Source organism: Cariama cristata, unplaced genomic scaffold (assembly GCF_000690535.1).
Source record: "Cariama cristata isolate BGI_N322 unplaced genomic scaffold, ASM69053v1 scaffold4659, whole genome shotgun sequence".
Taxonomy (NCBI): domain Eukaryota; kingdom Metazoa; phylum Chordata; class Aves; order Cariamiformes; family Cariamidae; genus Cariama; species Cariama cristata.
The window spans coordinates 5867-24443 of NW_009635095.1; the positions used below are offsets into that span (position 1 = coordinate 5867).

At 36.1% G+C, this 18577-nt stretch overlaps 1 protein-coding gene across 1 annotated transcript in view; it reads left to right on the forward strand.

Annotated features, from left to right (window-relative positions):
• Nucleotides 1–18577, forward strand: part of PPP2R5C (protein phosphatase 2, regulatory subunit B', gamma) — a 52941-nt gene that overhangs the window by 5599 nt on the left and 28765 nt on the right. Inside the window, exon 2 of the mRNA XM_009707391.1 lies at nucleotides 15950–16149. Coding sequence (XP_009705693.1) covers nucleotides 16081–16149 — 69 coding nt within the window. The 5' untranslated portion in view covers nucleotides 15950–16080. The remainder of the gene's footprint in view (nucleotides 1–15949; nucleotides 16150–18577) is intronic.

Here is an 18577-nt window from a genome sequence, read left to right on the forward strand (position 1 = left end):
AACCAGGCTCTTGTCAGAGGTCCATAGTGATTGAGTGAGAAGTAACCAATATGGGTTGCAGCACAGGAGATCGTAGTTGTATATAAGGAGAAAAAATTTTCACCGTAAAAGTGATTAAACACCCAAAAGGGGCTGTGAAGTCTCTGTGCTTTGAGATGCTTAAAACTTCACTGGACAATGCCATGAACAGCCAGGTTTATCCAGCTCACCCTGCTCTGAATGGGGGATTAGACTAGCAGAAGTGAGATGGTCCCTTCTGGTGAAAATTATTTTGTGATTCTGTCATTCTTTGTTGCATGTGGGATCAAAAATGACAGGCCTTACTGTCACTTTAAAATATTACAATATCAATCTTAATGTATTTTTTACATTCAAAGAGCAATATTCTTATTGTAAACTATTATTTCATTTTTTTTCTTTTTTTCCCTTCAGTTACTGAGACAGACTTTTTATTAAAAGTTTGATGCCAGCATGCCTATGAGTAGTACTTTTACCTCTCTGTTAACTCTCAATTGTTGGTGTTATGGTGGTTTAAATGATTTTTACCATGTTTTGCAAACTGGGTGGCTGGAATTGCATGCAGTATTAAAAATATTGGCAGAGTAAGAGGATGTTTTGTTGATTTCTTAATATTCTGTTAGGAGCTCAGCAGTAGTAAAAAAAATACTGTGGCAGGTATGTGTTTTTTACAGAATATCCGTAACTCTAAAAGTATCTTCTGAATAAGCTAGAACTCATACATGTAGACAGTCAGCTATTGCGCCCACATTTCATTACATTTATCAGCTTTTGGGAAAGATCTAATAGATTAAATTCATTTGCTCAGATTTGTGAAATTTTTCTGTAGCTCTTTTTAACAAGCTTTAAACTGACAATGAATACAGCATTAACAAACCATGTGAACTTGCTATTCATCTTCTGTGATGTTTATGAAAATGTTGAACAGTGTAATTTCTGCCACAGATCCTTACAACATGTTTCTAGTAATCTTCTTGCATTATAAAAACACTATGTTAAAAGTCTAAAAATCCAAGGAAAGCTGTCATTCACCAACTTTCTGATACTTTCTAAGAACTTGAAACATTTCAAGCATAATTTCCTGTACATGTGTTCAATTTGCCTTTTTTTGGGGTATTAATGTTTTATTATAGGCTGAAACTGGCCTTTGCTGGTTATGAAATCATACCTAAAAATCTCAGAAAGTCACCTTTCATGCTACTATTTTTTCTTGCTGTTAGTGTATACTGCAGTGGAAAATGAATCTATTTGTTCTGCATAATGATAATCTTCACCTTCACATGCATTTTCCACGTAAGTAGGTATTTTTAAGGATGATGAATTTAACTGATCTGAGCATGTATACTTATTTAAATATTAATTTCCGTTAATCCTTCAACACATTTAAATTTAGTAAACATGTAAGGTAGAGTGACTGTTTGTTGTGAGAAGTGAGTAAAATCTACCTGGGAAGAAAGGTACGTAGAGTAGGCATCTTAATAATTTTCTTCAGAGGTGCTTCCATCACAGTGATGAATTGTGCTAATTCTCTTTCAGTGAATTTAAATTAAAAAATCACAACCACTTGTTAATTGCAGGGTTTTTTTTACTTTTGTGGAAATATTCCTGTGCAAAAGACCTTCAAAACTTTTTTCACCCCTGGTAATCCCATAAATGGGATTTCCCATGACAAGCACACATCTTCGGTCCTGCTTGTTGGGTCATAGTTGTTGGTTTTGGATCAAATGGATAAACATCAGCTGAGATTTAAGGGAGATAAAAATGCTTGTTCTTCCCTTTTCTCCCATATGAACCAATTATAATATATATAATATGTAACTTGATAATCTGAAGGGGTGAGACCAGCTGCATGTTTGGGCTGATACCTGTGCCTTCCAACCAAGCCACCCAGACCGCCCTGGTACTCAACCTGACTCCTGGAGCTCATAGTCATTCATTTTGCCAAAAGTTTCCTATACGCTCATAGCAAGTTCTCAGCCACTGTTGCTCTTTAACATTGCTTAACCAGTTGTACACTGCATCATTAGCTTTGAAACCCATCCACTGTTCCTTTCTAAAAGTGTTGCCTCAAAAAGGAGGAACAAGACCATCTTCCTCAAGAACAAGCAGCAGTTCTATCCTTAATGAACCTAGGCTTCTCATATCTATAGGATTGTGAAATCTTAAGTAAAGATTTTCATGAATTAGTATTAGATAATCATCTGAATTGTCAAAGGACTGATATTTGTACAAATGGCTGTGTTACTGTATTGCCTCTTGTACAGTTTTGGTAGCTTTTTTCGAAGGACATCCACAATACATAGCCAGATAAAGACTGATGACTTTTTACTGGTATATACTGAAGCAACTTGTGGGGAGTGTTTTTAATACTTGACTGAAAGCAGATTTAAAGGAAGTTCCTTAGTTATCACTCCTACAGTATTTAACATGATGACGTGCTTATTAACTCTTCATTTACTGTGCATCACTTTGTATTGGAGGGTATATTTTACCTTGTTACTGCTTTTACTCTGTGTGCTCTGTCATGCTGTTGTTCCTCTTGCTTTGCTTTCTTAGGTTTTTATCTTTTTGTAGATCCTTTGCCCATATGAAGAGTGTATGTGTAAGTTCTGCTGCTGGAAGCAATGAGGATGCTAAGGGTTCACACTGCACTTAAAATCTCTAAGGGTATGCCTGTAAAATGTCTCTGGAGGGGACTTTTTGTTGAGCTGGAGATTCTGTGAAATCATAGGAAGGTAGTCAGTTGGAATTTTTAAGTTGCGTTTACTGACTCATGGTGTGATTTGCACACCCTTTCAAGGAAGCAAAATTGTATCAGCATAAATGCATATTTTCCCCAATTTTTATTCATACATCCAAAATCTTCTGGTTTATGATTGTTGCTATGAAATACATTTTAAGATTAAAATTAAGTGTTATCAGTTTCGGAGGGAAGTTTTTATTTCAATTTCTGTTCAAAGCTTTTCATAATTAATTTAAACTTATGTAGAGTCAGCTAATTCTCTCCATGTGCTATCAAATACTGTTAGCTACTGAAACAGCATTGTAAACCACGCAGATGAAGTGAGCACCAGCAATATTTAATAGATACAGGAATACTTACATCATATGCAGACAAGATGTTCCTCTGGTGGATGTAGCTTTTATGCTGTAACCTTTATGCCGGAGGTAACACCCTATACCAGTGAAAGTACAGCCTTGTCAGCTTGACAGAGCCAGTGCTTGGCTTCTGCTGGCATCCTTGTGTCTCAAATGGCAAAACTGAGTTGAATGATGCTCTGAGTGTGTGATATTTTAAAGCCACATCCGCACCTCTTTTAATCAATTCCCTTTAATTTACATACAAATCAGGCAGTACTGTTTCTGCTATAATTTGCCAATTAAGTTTTCTTTCTCAAATGCAGTTACAATTAGGGGTGGAGTCTGACTCTGGATTGTTATCGGTACTAGAAGTGACAGTTTTATGTCAGTTTTGATAATTGCTCTTGTTACTGATAATGATCTGAATTTTATGAAATAAATATTTTCTTTTAAGTTACACAAAGAAAAAATGATACATGAAATGTAAAAGATGTAAAAACAAAGTAAAAACTATTCATTTGGGACTGTTCTAGTTCTTTGTAGCAGTCTAATAATGTGAAACACTTTTTAATTTTGGGGAGTTTTATGGAAGGTTTTTAATTTGCATTTTTTGATTAAAGCTACCAGCTGTGTGGCTTCACACAGCCTCGAGAACCAAATTCTCTTGCTGCTTTTGTATTTAAAGTGAAAGCATAACCGTGTCAGTGGTGTTTCAAAAGTGTCATATGTTCATTCAAGCCATGTTGGAAAGAAAACTTGAACAAAATTGATCAATGCTTGAAATCCCATAAATAGTCCTTTGAGAGTAGTAATTTTTTATTCAAAAATATTTTCCAAACAAACCGTAACTAGTCTTTACACTAGAATCTTTCTTCTAACCTATTCCCTTTTGCTCCTGTTAGATCTAATCTTCTATATAAAGTATCTTAAAATCCAAAAATTGACGCACAAGTTTTTTTTGAGGACTATCTGTTAAAGTTATTTGCATGCTATAAAAAGTTCGGTGATGTTCTTGTCCCAGTAGGAAATTAAGATCTTGTTGACCTTTGATTCGGAATAAACACATCTTCTCTAAAGTAAAATTTTGAGCACTGTGTAACTTTTCTCACTCCCTCTTACTGGAAAGTCAATATTCATTAACGTAGTTTAAGGGTTAAAGAATCCTAGAGCTTATTTTTAAATTGAAGAAATTAAAATAAATTGATTCCATTGTACATCTAAATCTTCTGTTTAAAAGAAAAATTGTAAGTAAAATAATGGATATTTTGGGAAATGTGCTGGGATTGAGATGTCCAAACATGTCCAGGGCTTCTGGACGTGCAGTAGTGAGTTAGTCTTGCATTCATAGCTAATAAAGCCAAGCAACTTGTTTCTGCCCTGTAAATTCACAGATTTGTTGGCGGCTGCAATTTAAATGTATAACGTAATAAAATTCCCCACTCTTTCTGCTGTGTGAGAGGGGTGGAAAGTTGGTGCAAATTACCAGCACAAAGTCAGCTTTTCTGACGGCTAAGCAACAGACTGTGTTAGGGACACTTCTGCTAATAGGTACAGTTTCTGTTATTACTAGAATTTCTTTGTGAGACTGAAGATTAGTTTGATCAGATTCTGAAGACATTTGTTTGAAGGAAATGTTCATGTTTTCAGACAAATACGAGATGAGGAAAATAATGTTGGGTTGTGCAGGAATGATTTTTGAGTTAAATGGAAAATTTACAAGCACTTAATTCCTGATTAAAAAATTCCTGACAAAACCTGCAGATACATTACATCTTTAATCTTCAAATATGATTATGTTGAAAGCACATATTTTAGTGCATTTTGAAATGGGCATAATTGGCTTTCGATCATAATTGAGTCCAAACTTCCCTTGCTGAAAGGTAACTTATTTCCTAGCGGGGAACTGCTGGTAATTGCTGTTAGCATTTGAAGTAATTGTTGTTAGTATTTGACATGGCCAACACTGACTGCTAAGCAAGTTGCTGACATAGCTCTCAAATTATTTCTTCTTCCCAAAGCCTTGTTGCTATTGTGCTTGACCATTTCTTTTACCTGTGTCACATCACAAGAGGTGCTTAAGTTTCACAGGCAGATGGGACTAAGGAAGCGTTCCTCATGCCAAAAAACGAGAGAAACTATGCACTGAATTGGAAAGTAGGATTTTTCAGGGAATACAAAAAACTCCAACCACACTCCCATGGGTCCCGTCATGTCGTGTGTCCGTGTCCCCGTCCCCCCCCCCCCCTGCAATTTAAGAAAGCAAAACCAAACCAAACCAAACCCAAGCAGAACCAACAAACCCAAACAAACAAAAAAAACCCAAAACAAAACTCACACATAGGGGATGGGACTTACTGTCTACTAAAATTTATTAAATTGCTGTCAAGAAAACCACAAAAACATCCTGGTGGTATTTGGTGGCACTTTTGCATATCTTGCATATCTTGTAATGACTACTGGAAGTTTGAGTGCTATGTGGCTATTTGGGATGATTTTAATTGTTGATCAGCATTCAGGACCTTAGTTTGCGTCTCAGCTCAGAGGTACCTGGACTGTTAAAGCTCTTCCTATGAGTAGACCTTTCAAAAGACTTAACCCTATTCCCTATCCTGTTTCTAATTTTGAACAGAGTAGAGTTTAGAAAACTGGTTCAGTGTTGTCGTCAATGAAAGGTTATGGAAGTTTTTGTTAATTTAAAAATAAATGTTAGCTTCAGACAACCTGGAAAGTGCCTGCAGCTGTGCTTGTAACTTAACCAGAGTTCTTGCATGGGAGCTGGGCATTTGGTTTAGATTGCGTTGGGGTGTGAAACGCTGAAGTTTGACAGTAGAAAACCGTGAGGGGCTTTTCTTCATGCTTTCTAATCTATTGTGTCATCTCTTTCTAAGCCAACACGTGACCCAATATTCTTCAGTGATATCTGTTCATAATGATTCTAAATGTCATCATTAAATTCACCTATTTTGTCATTCAGAAGCATCAGTAGAAAGCGAGCAGTAACCCCCAGGGTTTAGCATATGTACAGGGAGTGAGGAAAGGAAGAAGCAGACTGGTACACTCTGGGGAAGTAACCAAGTTATTTTACTTTTTGGCGTTGATTGTTCCTTGAAAGTATACTTATCGTAGATGTGTGACAGGTAGCATTGATTGGCAAGTTAGACTCCTGAGCAGTATCTGGCTAGGATTAGGGGTTGGTGTGTTGAGTTTGGGTGTGTTTCAGGAAACAGCGCTTCTGCTTATAGCAGATGGTTAGGCTTGATTAGCTGATATTTATTTCAACCAAATGTCCAAAGTGGCAGAGTTTATTCAGTGACTCATGAGTTTCTTCAATTTACTTAATATAAATCTTCCGAATTACACCATGCACTTGAATGATGTTCTGTAATGTAACTAAAGTCTGGTCTCACAACAGTAGTACTTCATTTTTTCAGGGAGACTGTTACATATATTAAACAATTCTAAAGTTTTCAAATGCAGTTGAAAATACTGCATAATTATGTTTGGTTTTACACCATGAGAATAGATTCAAGTACACTGTCAGGGCTAGGAAATTGAGGATTTTCCTCTTAGATTTCTAGTAAGTGCTTTGTGTTTAAAACTGAGTTTTGCTGTCATATTAACTGTATGTATGCCAAAAAGCTCTACCGAGGGTTCTTTATATGTTTGGTTTCTCTTTTGCCTCGTTAAGACAGTTTTTTCTTCCATTGTCTATTTGATTATCCTGCCTGTCATTTTTCTCCCTAATTTTCAGGTGGAATTTTTACTTCATTAGCTCAAACCAATTTTGACTTGTTTCACTTGTCATTTCCTGTAGAAGCATTCCTGTTTTCCTCTTTATAAATACTTCAAAGGCAATGTACCATACAGTTACCACTTTTACTCTTCACTTCCTATTTTTAAACAGTTTAATATAGTCTAAAAACCCTTATTTCTCTGAAACATTGCAAATATATTCTCAAGGTTTTTTAAAATTTCCTATGGCTTCTAAGAAAACAGTCGACTTCTGATAAAAGTCTTTGTAAAAGCAGGAGCTTGGGTGCAGGGTGGTGTTGGTCCACTTTTGAAAAATTGTTAGATAATTAGGTGCACGGATTATTCACTGTTAATCTACTTTTATCATCATTAGTCTTATGATGTACACCTGGAAAAGATGTTACTGGAAGTAATTTCAGTGCCTCAGGTTCTTCAGTATGCAAAAATTATGCCAAATAGTATAAAATGACAGTAGGCTTTTTTTTTTCTACTTCATTACCAGTCAGTCCTTAAAATCTCCCATCTTAAATTTTTGACAGTTAAATGTCATCACTTAGTTTCTCTATCCTCAAAACCACAATGTAATCTTGTAGTTAGGAGATAGCTGCCATGAGCAATAGCCTTCAGCACTGGATTCCCCAATGACTGCAGCTTTCAGGGGGGATTAGTGGTGTGAAGCACCTGTTTCAAGCTTCACTCCAGGACTGACAAAACATCAAAACATGTGCTTCTGATTCCTTTCAGGCTCCCTTAAGCTGTGGGTTGTTTTGGGTGGTGGCTTTTTTGTGTGTGTATGCTGTTTAGTTAGTCTGACAATAGCTCATTTGATTCTAACAGTCCCTTTTTTTTTTTCCCCCAATTAAATGGAAGAATATATTTCTTTAAAAGTCTCATAATCCAGTGAAAAGCCGCTCATTTGAATGAAAATTTAGTCAAGATATTTCTTTATGTAGAAACCATAAATTTTAAATATTGTGTACCTTTCTGCTTAATGAATTCCAACATCTTGCTCCTACCTCCCCATTTCTGTATCATGATTAAGGCTAGTTTCATACACAAGCTGTCATAGATGAAACAACATTTATCTTAAGTGGAGTTATAGCTAGATCCAGACTGCAGATAAGCATAGAAGCAATGTCAGTGCTATTACTTTACTGAAGAAGAAAGGAAAAAAAGAAAAAAGCTTGGATGTTCACGGCTAACTAGGACTTGTTTGCTGAAAATCAGACTTAAAAAATAAAACTACTGGAGTACCTGAATGTGCAAAAATTTGGACTACTTGAAAATAAAGTAAAATGCAGCTTGCTTTTGAATTTTAGGTAGAAAATGTGCCACATATGTATAATTTTAAGCGTTGATTTTAAGCCTTATTCCCTATCAATATATAGGGAAGTAGTTCTTGTATTTTGGGTGCCAGTCTTTTTCAGGTGCGTTACCGAATGTGAAACAGCAGCAGTTAGGAACAGTGCGGTTTCTCCAAATGCAAGGAAGTGAAAAGCAGCTTTTATTTCCAGTTACAAATTTCTGTTGTCTGAGGAACAGCCAAAAGGTAGTTCTGGCAGCAGCTCAGTTCCTTGAAAGCAAAGGAGTGGACATAGCCTGTAGTTACAGTTGGTTCTCATTTCCCCACTCTCCTGAATGCCTGGACCGCTACTGAGTGTCATGATGCTGCATGAAGGCAGGTGATGCAGACAAGGGTCATGCTTTGGAAGTTTGTCGGATGTAGAAGTACTGCTTGAGATTTGGACCCGCCCTTGTGTGTCCACCTACCATTCTCAGGTCATCTTCTAACTGGCCTTGAACAAAACAACTTTACAATGATAATACCTGGTTGGAATAGTAAGTGTTTTCTTGTAATCCTTAGGGAAGCTTTAAGTACCTGTAAAATATTTTTAATTATTGATGTGAGGTTTCTGGGAATTGTGAGCTCTGTTGTTGAAGATCAGACTGAGAGTCCATCTAATCTTCAGTGTCCTGTTTCTGACAGGAAGTGTGTTAAGTGCTTCCAAAAAATAAAATAAAAACATGTCGAGAACTACTCTGTAGGAATGTTTACACATATAAGACATGGTAATTAGAGAAGCATGTTAAACTTACAGCTTAGTTCTTTTGGAGTCAGCCTGCATTCTTTTATGACACTTTGCATTGCTTATCTGCGCATCCCTTTATCTTCAATAGTGAGATAAAGAGCAGAAGTTTGTCCCTCTTCTATGCCACTTAAAATGTTTATGTATCATGCTCCTTAGAGTCTAATACAAGCACTCTGTTTTTCCATGAGTGTTCCTGTGGCTTTGGTCACTGTGGTCATTTTTCTTGTTTTAAGCGTTTCTTTTGGCAAAGAAATGCTTCTACAGGATCAATAATATTCCAAGTAAAACAGTATAAAAAGCAGTATGTTTTACATCTTTTCTAGTCCAGTGTATGCATACAAAAGTATCTTACCTGCTTTATCTGCAGCTAAACTCCCACTCCAAGGGTTGCTAGTTATAGTATAAAATATATTGCATATTGTGTATAATTATAGTACTTTCTTATATTCATCAAGTTTATTTTTAAGTGCTGCTAGAAGTAATAGCTTTAATTAAACTTTTCCATGTGTGAATTGGAAGATTTCTTCCCCATGCCACTCCCTTATTTCCCATGTCATGTATTAGGATAGACTATTGTTAACTGGGAGAGTGTCATCTCTAAGTAGTGTTAATTATTGTCGTCATTATTTCAATAAAATTGGCAAAAACCATAATGAGGTAGGCTGTCAAATTATGGAAATGCAATAAAAATTAAGTTCTGTAGCCCAGAAAAGTATACCATGCTTTGAATTAGGAAAGTAATTTAACAGTTTCAAAATAAGGTAAATATTTTAAATGGAATTTTAGCAAATGTTAGACAAGCTTTTTTAATCTTCTTTCTAGTTTCCTGTGATTGTTTTATGTTCTTCTCTTTTTGACGACTTGATCACTAGTTCTGGAAAAAGTGCTAATTCTGGTAAATCCATGTTTGGACAGATTATGTCCTTTTTCCCATGCTTTGCAATCCCTCTGCCTTCAAGTCTAGCAATTTCCATTTCTCTTACTCAGGATACTGAACTCTGCTTTTTCTTTGGAAAAACAATGCCACATACTGTCGACTGAAATGTCTAAGAAAACATTGCAAGATACTGGACTCCCCTTGTTGAAGTACACCAAAATAGTGCAAATTAAAAAACTTCACTAAAGCTTTAATGCTACTTGTTTTTCCAATTAACATCAAATTTGAAATACACTAATACTTACTTTTGACCAGCAGAAGGGACCATGTTATCAATATACTTGATGATACCTTCTAGGTAGCACCTTAGTTGACAGTTAAATGTTGTTTTCCATATCAGTAAAACCCCTAGCCCTTCAGTAGGTTCGCAGACACGTTTCAGAAGATGTATTGTCTACTTGCAAGCAGGAGTCACTTTACACACTCAGACTTTTGCTCTACACCAGTGTCTTAAGGAAGCAGTTACTTTTAGCATGTGATTTTTAGTTAGTCTTTTTTTCTATGACCTTGTTTTTGCACATGCTCCTTCTCTGTGTGGTGATCTGTATATTCTCTGACTTAAACCTCTGTGTGTTTTTCTGTATGAAAAAATCTGGCTGCCTGATTAAAATGAGAGGAACTTTTTTAACTGATGTGTGTGTTCGTAATCTGATTGGTAGCTATGGGTACCTGATAGTTTTAAAGAAGACCTATTTTAATGAGATGGGGAGCTGTCAGCTGAGCAAAACTGGTACCTCCACTGAGCCTTTATATATGAGCAAGAAATTGCTGAGAGAACTGAGATTAGTTTTATCTTCTGTATTTATTTTCTGCAAATTAACAACCATGTTTTCTGCTTTCAAAATGATGTAACGTAGTGAATATTACTGACCACAAACTGTGTTTTGTGGTAGAAATTGTATCAACTGTTCTTCCTGTCAGGACACGACCTAAAAACTTTTAAACTTCTAGCTTTATTTCGGTACTGGTCTGTACTAGAAAACAGCTGTTTTGTGTGACATCTCTGGGTCACCTACTTACCCTGCCTTGCCTTTTGTCCTCCATTCAGCAACTATTGAATTACGCCGTTGTCATAGAAAAATGAGCTTCTGTGAAAAAGATAGGGAATGGATCAATCATCAGTGCCAAGTGATGACAAAATCGCAATATAAAACTAAAAATCTAAATTCTAGATTTGAAGGAACATAAACAAATCTCATCCAGAGAACAGCAAGTTCTCTACAGTCCCACAATGCAAAAATATTCATGTGTCATGCAGTATCGAACATATGTTCAGGCACTTAAAAACTGAACTTCAGTGTTTTCTGGTTTATTTTTACTTTTTCTATTTCTAATTTTCTTAAAGCAGGCAAAATTTGTTTTAATCAGGAAAAATCTTGTTTTGTTAGAATATGACTATGTTTTAGTTCTTTAGCTATGCTGTACCTTTAAAAAAAATAAAAGGTGGTTTCTTAGGGTGCTGTGGTCTCTTGGTAGCTCCTGGGTGCAGAATGATGCCACATCCCAGCTGAGAAGCGAGGGAGGACCGTTACCAGTGTGAACAGTTCATTTGCAGTAAGCTCATTTACCTGTAACTTGCAGTAAGAACAGCTGAAAACATACCTGAAGCTTCCAAGGGATCAGTTTTCATAAAGGTTGACTGTTTAAATTTTAGCCTTTGCAACCCAGTCACCTGTGTTCTGCTAAGGCAGTCGGTAGCTGAGTATCTGGTCTTTCCCTGGCTGTTTCAAACTGAGATACGGACTGAAAGTGCTGCCTCTCACAGAGTGAGATACTGGTATAGTTAGTCTGATAATAAAAGCACAGCTGGTATCAATTATAGAGTGGAAAGAAACATATTTTATACTCATTAGCAAGTTTATGTGGCAATGCTGCAGTCTAAGATGTTAAGATTTTAAACTGAATAGCTACTTCCATATCAATACTGTTAAAATGGAAGTGGTAGAGCTTGCATCTCTGCAGGTTGGTTGTGTAAGTTGATCTAACAGTTACCCTGGAGTCAGAGGGAAGGAAACCCTGAAAAACCTGAACAAGACAAAAAGCTGATCGCTCAGGCCCAGAGACTTACCCTTTTCTCGTAGTACCTACCCTCTTTTGATACTTTTTGGTCTTACAAAAAGGACACTGGAATAAAAAAAATGCAGATTTGGGCATAAAATATGCCATTACAATATTTGTGTAAATCTGTGTCAGGAATTGCTGGAAATCCAACCCAAATGTAACACTGAAATTCTTTGTGATTCTGAAAAACCATGCTCCTGATTTAAAGTATGATTACTGATAGGGATAAGTGTTTGAATTGAATAAAGAGTCTTAAGATTATACTAGTACTACTCTTTAGAAACAAATACTGTGAAAATTGTGTAAATAGTGGCTAACAAATGGAGGGGAGGTTGTGGATGGGGTTTTTTTTGTTTTGATTTGGCAGGGGTGTTTTGTTTGTTTTTTTTTTTAAAGAACATTGCTCAGTGAATAGCTCCAAATGCCAGTTTTGGAATAACTGTAAGGAATAGCTTCTGAATAACTGTGACTTTCACATGCTTATTGGGGAATGGAGCACCTGAGTAGCTCAATTATGGAAACTTTTACCTAATGGCACTCTCTTCAAATATGTCAGTTAACTTCTGCAATTGGAAGTCAGGGTTTATCGCTTAGTTGAAGCAGAAGATGATGTAGGAGTCGCCATGCAGTTAACTGAAAGAACATAACCAGACAGTCCCTGGCGTGTGGCTGAAGGCGTGTGGCAGGTACTCCAGAGACATACTACAAAAGATTTGAGGTCTGGACACTTGAAAGCTGTAGATGGGCACTCCTAAAGGGAGGAAAAACAGCAAACAGACAAAACACAGTTCCTTAGGTTCGCCGTCTGTGTAAAGAACATCTCTCTCTGCTAGAATAACAAGAATGACTGAGGTACTTAAAATAATTAAGCCGTTTCAGAATGAATGACAAGGGACATGGCTTGCCTTGTTGAGGGTGTTTCTTGACCCTCTTAGTTGTCAGTCTTTAACTTCTGACATTAGTAGTAATTACAGCTTTAATGTTTCATGTACTGTAAATGACTGTATGTCCATTACTTGTATGATTATAGTCTCTATTTAGGCTTTGGATTTTGTGGAATATACATTCCTAGTGCAGTATCCCTAAGTGAAATTGTGTTGTTACACTTCAGGTTGAACCACTTTCCATTTTACAGTTAATGGGGAAAAGGTAACCGCTCCAACCACTTTGTACTTCCAAGACTTTTTACATTCAGGTCATAAATTTGGCTGGCTTTCCATAAGCATACTACTTCATTAAATAATCCTTTTCCAGGAGAAATGATTCATTGCTGTAGTTTTTAATCCAAATAGACAGAAACATGTATTCAGATACAAAGTTTGTGTGGCTTTAAGTACCTTCAGTTTGTTCACAACACTGGACAGAAATTTTGGTTTGTTTGCCAGAAAATTGTTGCTCTGTTTAGGGACACCTGTCATTTAGCACCTTCTTTCTAATTCTTGAAGTCTTTGCTATCCCAGGTGTCTTGCTGACGCTGAAGTGTATAACTGTTTATGGTTTCTTTCATGTATACTACATTTTTTTTATTCTGTATGTTCTTCAGGGCTATTACTTTACAGTTGGGCTGTTTCTTTTTTCTGGAATTAATCTTTGGAGCAATTCAGTGTACCTAACTTTAAAAAAAAAAAAATTGTCAGCTGTTTGAAACCAAATAAGTCCTCCAAGTTTATTATAACAAAAGTACTTTTGAAAGCAACTTCTCTTAGGGAGGGAGGAGCTATCCCAGCTTTAGTATCTTAAGGAGAAGTTTGTCAGGTGCTTAGAGAGCAACTCATGGTATTTAATGAACTTAGAGTGTAGATATCTGTCAGACATTATTTATTTGATTGTACATGCATGTGTTAGGTTGTGTGTGCTTGTATTCAGTAGTACCACTTGAAATACTTTGTTTGATGGTAGCTCTTGCTGCTTGTGTTTAAGAAAATTTTAGCATTTTTTGATACTCCTAAGGAAAAAGAAAAGTCATCAACTGGAAGAAGTGGGAGTAAACTGCAGAAATATTTACAAAGGCAATCTAATCTTACTCTGGTTTTTAACATGCTATTAATGTCTTAGCAGTTTATATCTAACAATAAAAAGTCATTGTGCAGAAACATAAAATGTGTTATGGTGTTGACTTAAGCAGACTTTCTGTGGTGTGTTCACATTTCTTGTCTAAAGCTTAGTGCTGTAGTCATGTGGCCATTTTAATTGGACATGAATTTTTGCTCCTGTCAAAATGTGGTATTGCTTGCTTTACCTCTGGCCAGTTACTTTAGTATTTTCTAAGTATCGAAAGTTAAGGTCCTGATCCTGAAAGTTTTTGCTGTGTATAGTGAGCTGTAATGTCACATGCATTAGTCATCATAACTGCTCTTGGGATTACTTAAGCGAAGAATAAAGCACATGCAGAATTTTGTGGCATTGAGGCTAAAGCTTTCTAGAATTTAAAAGGCATAACTTCTGTAACTGTTGAAATGTTAGCCGTAGGGGGTATTTTAATTTGTTGACAAATGAATACTTAGAAACAGCAGCCTAGTGTTAGTTCTTTCTTAACAGTAACCTAAACTTAAACTTCTATATCTATATTTGAACTTGATGATTTAGGCTTACTTTAGTTTCAAATTATAATTGGTGCTTTTGTGTCAATGTGAGTGTATTTTTAATTTTTTGAAGGTCCATTATTTTGGGAAATACTGATGGCAAAAGTAGTGCTGGCTTACTTGCTTATTCTATGTATGAAGTTGAACTGTGTGTGAAGTTTGAACTGTGCAATCTAATTTCACTTTGCATGCAAGCGCTAAATAATTAATTGCGGAGGATCAGCCTGGAGGGTTAAGGTGTAAGGCACAGGAAGTGAAAATTGGGAGGTTAAAACTTTAAAACTTCTTTTCTAACCTAGATATCCTTGTCAAACAATAAAAATACCGCTGCAGAAAGACTGTATAAGGTAGGGCAACCTTTGTCTCAAAAGGTTTAAGTGTCTGTATAACAATGATACAGACAATGAATTATAGTGTTACAGAGTGCTACCAAAAGAGTACAGATACTCCTTTTTTAAATTTGTTATTGAAGGTGAGGGAGTCTAGTCTCAGAATATCTGAGACCTGTGAAATATTTTTAATAGGTACCACAGTTGAGAGAAATCCAAGTAGTTTCTTAGCAGCTGCGTCTGAGTGATGATTAAACGACGAGTAAATATCAAACAACGTATTTACTCAAATTTGTTTTAAAACTTACTGTTAATTTTTTTCATATCTTATTTTCATCTTGATGATTAAGTATGGTCTTTTCTAGAAGGCCACTGTTGTTTAATTTTGCAGTGCTGGCCACGCTTAAATACACAGAATCTTGCAAGTGCTTAAATAGATTGGTAGTGCAAGTCTAACTCTTGTACATGTGAAACAAGCATTGAAAGTAGTGTTAGAAATTGATGTAATAGTTGAAGATCCTAACTGTCTTGCTCCAGTTTCTTTAAATATTTTTTGTATTAATGAAACTTTAAAAAAATCTTGAATAGTTGTTCTGTGCCTAGATGTGGTTACTGCAGCCTATTGTGTTGTAGGAGGCACTTGATATAAAAATGGACTTTGAGGTGGCAGCTCCCCGGGTTTAAAAAGTGGCTCTGGCTTAGATCTAATGTTGAGGCTGAAGATCCACCCATTTATCACTAGATTAGAGTATTTCTGCAAATGTGGCATAATACTCTTTACATAAACTGAATTGTTTGAGGAATTCCTTGAGGCATTTTTTTTCAAGAATGTGTTTTTTTGTTTTAATGTTGTTTTTTTTTTCCATGCAGTCTCTATTTCTGGCAAAGACAAGTATTCATCACTGTTACAATTTTGTTAAATCGTCCCATCACGTACAATGTATTTTACTGGGCTTCATACTCTGGACCACGATATTCCTGAATGTTCTTTAAAGATTCGGAAAGTTTGCGTGTGGTCTATGTCTCGGGAAGCCAAAATGGGGAGAAGAGTAAAATCCACTACAATATAATTTATAACCAATTATTTTCACTTTTCAGATGTTCCTCCTGCTGATCAAGAAAAGCTTTTTATCCAGAAGTTACGGCAATGTTGTGTACTTTTTGACTTTGTTTCTGATCCACTAAGTGACCTAAAGTGGAAGGAAGTAAAACGAGCAGCTTTAAGTGAAATGGTAGAATATATCACACACAATCGCAATGTGATTACAGAACCTATTTACCCTGAAGTAGTACATATGGTAAGTGATTTAACAATGAGAACTATTTTGAATTTTTTTTAATTCACAGTTGCTTCTTTAGCTGTATCAATTTATCTTAAGAAGTCTTACTGAAATCTTCAAAAAGGATCAAGTATGTTTGCACATCTGCAAAATGGTAATATAACAATGCTTTTAAATCCCATTGCCAGTGTTGATTCCCCTTTTGTGTAAGGTAGAAACTAGACACATACATGAAACAAAAGTAAGTTATGGTTTAAGTCGGTAAAAATGAAATCTTGTATTTAAAAAAAAAGGGGGGGGGGTTTACTTTTTTCCCTCACAAATCTTTTTTTTGGAATAGATGTTAATAAAAGTAGGCAAGAAAGTTAAATACATCTAGCTGTTACAAAAACATGTAGATTACAAAACTGAAAATTTGAAAAAAAATTTAGAATTAAGATGACCTATGCAAGCTTGACACTTAATCTTACGTAATCCCATTCAATACTAGCAATTGATTTTATTCTGTATTCAGAGGTGAGAATGAGAGTCAGACTGACTTTAGTGTGCAGGATGGCAGATGAGGATTCTGCTGGCACAAGCTATGTGAACCATTCAGACCTACGTTGTTTCTCCCGTCTCACTATCCAAATCCTAGCCAGCTAGACCTAGTTTATTTTGCAGTCATGCTTAAGTCCACTCCAGAGGAGGAGGCCATGAAACTACAGTCACCACTCTCATTGTGGTGACTAGACACCAGTTGCCTGGAGCAGCAGTTGGGTTGAGGTCTGTAGCTGTTGTCTGCAACACACTGAGAACAGAAAGCATCTCTTGAAATTCCTGACTACTAAGCCTACGAGAAACTCTTGACCATGTGTGACGTGATGGTTTTTCCCGAGACTTTATAGCTTGGGGCAAGTTTTCAGGAGGATGAGAAAACAGTACATCTTTAACATAAATATTAACTTAGTCAAATTTTGAGGTCCTCCTCCAAATCAGACACTTTGAAGCTTCTTCAAAGATTCTGAGGATTTATAGTGTGAAAGATGTTGCTTATTCTGAAGATTGCCTGTTATCTAAATCAGCCATATGTTTACTGATAACAGGAGTGATTTTCATGAGAACTTCTGAGTATGTGAGGATTACATGTAACTCTAGATGTCAAATGTACACAAAGCATTAAGGATGGGTAATGAGGAGATGGGAGATCATGGCTTTTCCCATGTCTTGATAGCTTATTTATATCTCCTTTTTGCTAATTGGTTGCTTGTATTGGAATACTTGACACTGATGAAAGGGGAGTTACGAAAGAGACTAAACTTGCTGAGACTTCATTTAGACAAAATGGAGTTCATGATGAGTTCTTGAATATCTGTCAGACATTAGTGTCAGCTCTGTGTAAGAAGTCTTAACTGCCCATAGTTTCATCACTTTTGCCTTATGTGTCTGCATTATCTTCCTCCATCACAGTTACAGCCAGAATACATTTGGCTGAGGAGAATATATACTTTCTTTGTTTTTAGATGCCACTAATTGTAATAATGTCTGCACTTCGGTCAGTTTAGTAAATCTTGCTGCAGAATTCGGCTGCTATCTTAATTGCCAGTGTTTTAGTGGGAGCATGCAGCATCTGTTTGACAATTCTTTTCAGTGAATTTAAAATGCTTTTTTGTGCATTTAGAACCATGTGCAAGGTTCTAAAGGGTGCGGGGTTTCCTTGCATGGGATGCTGTCAGTGAAGGCACCTGGACTAGTATTTTGAGGTTAAATTCAGATAGAGTTTTTAGGCTGCTTGTATGGAACAATTTTCTTTTGGTCATCTGTTCTGAAAAAACTGTATTCCTCCTGCAGTAGTATTATCATCTTCTTTCTTTGAGGCATGTATGTGTACATTGAGGTGGTACTTTTGCTAAGGTCTAGCAGTAGACTGGACTTGTGTGTAAATTTTAAGGGAAAATAGATCTAATGTCTTTTTGTACTTGAAGACTCTTCCAAGAGACGTTGGTAAGTTGTGTACTGCTACTGCCACTGAATTATATTAATAAAGATTAGTGTTTTCAGGAAAATTATGTGAGTGATCAAGAATACTTGAATTTGAGCGTGTTTCTTGGTTTAGAAAGTTTGTGAGTTGGTAGTTGGCACAGGAATTGGGACTTCACTGTGCTGTCGTGTTCATCTTCACAGTTTGGAGGTTACTCATTTATGTATGAGTATATATAGATATACATGCACATATATATGTGTGTGTGTATCTAATTTTTCTTTGGTTTTGTTAAGATATTATTTAGGCCGAATACTTAGGCAATAAATTTCACAAGTTACCTGTTTAATAATAATAAAATGTTTCCTTTTGAGTAACTTCAAATGTTCTTTCTGACAAGAGAAGCATCTGCCTTATCTGGTTCTTCTTTATAATTCTAGTGCTCATGTCATGACCATCCACCCCACCTTCACCACCCCCCCCACC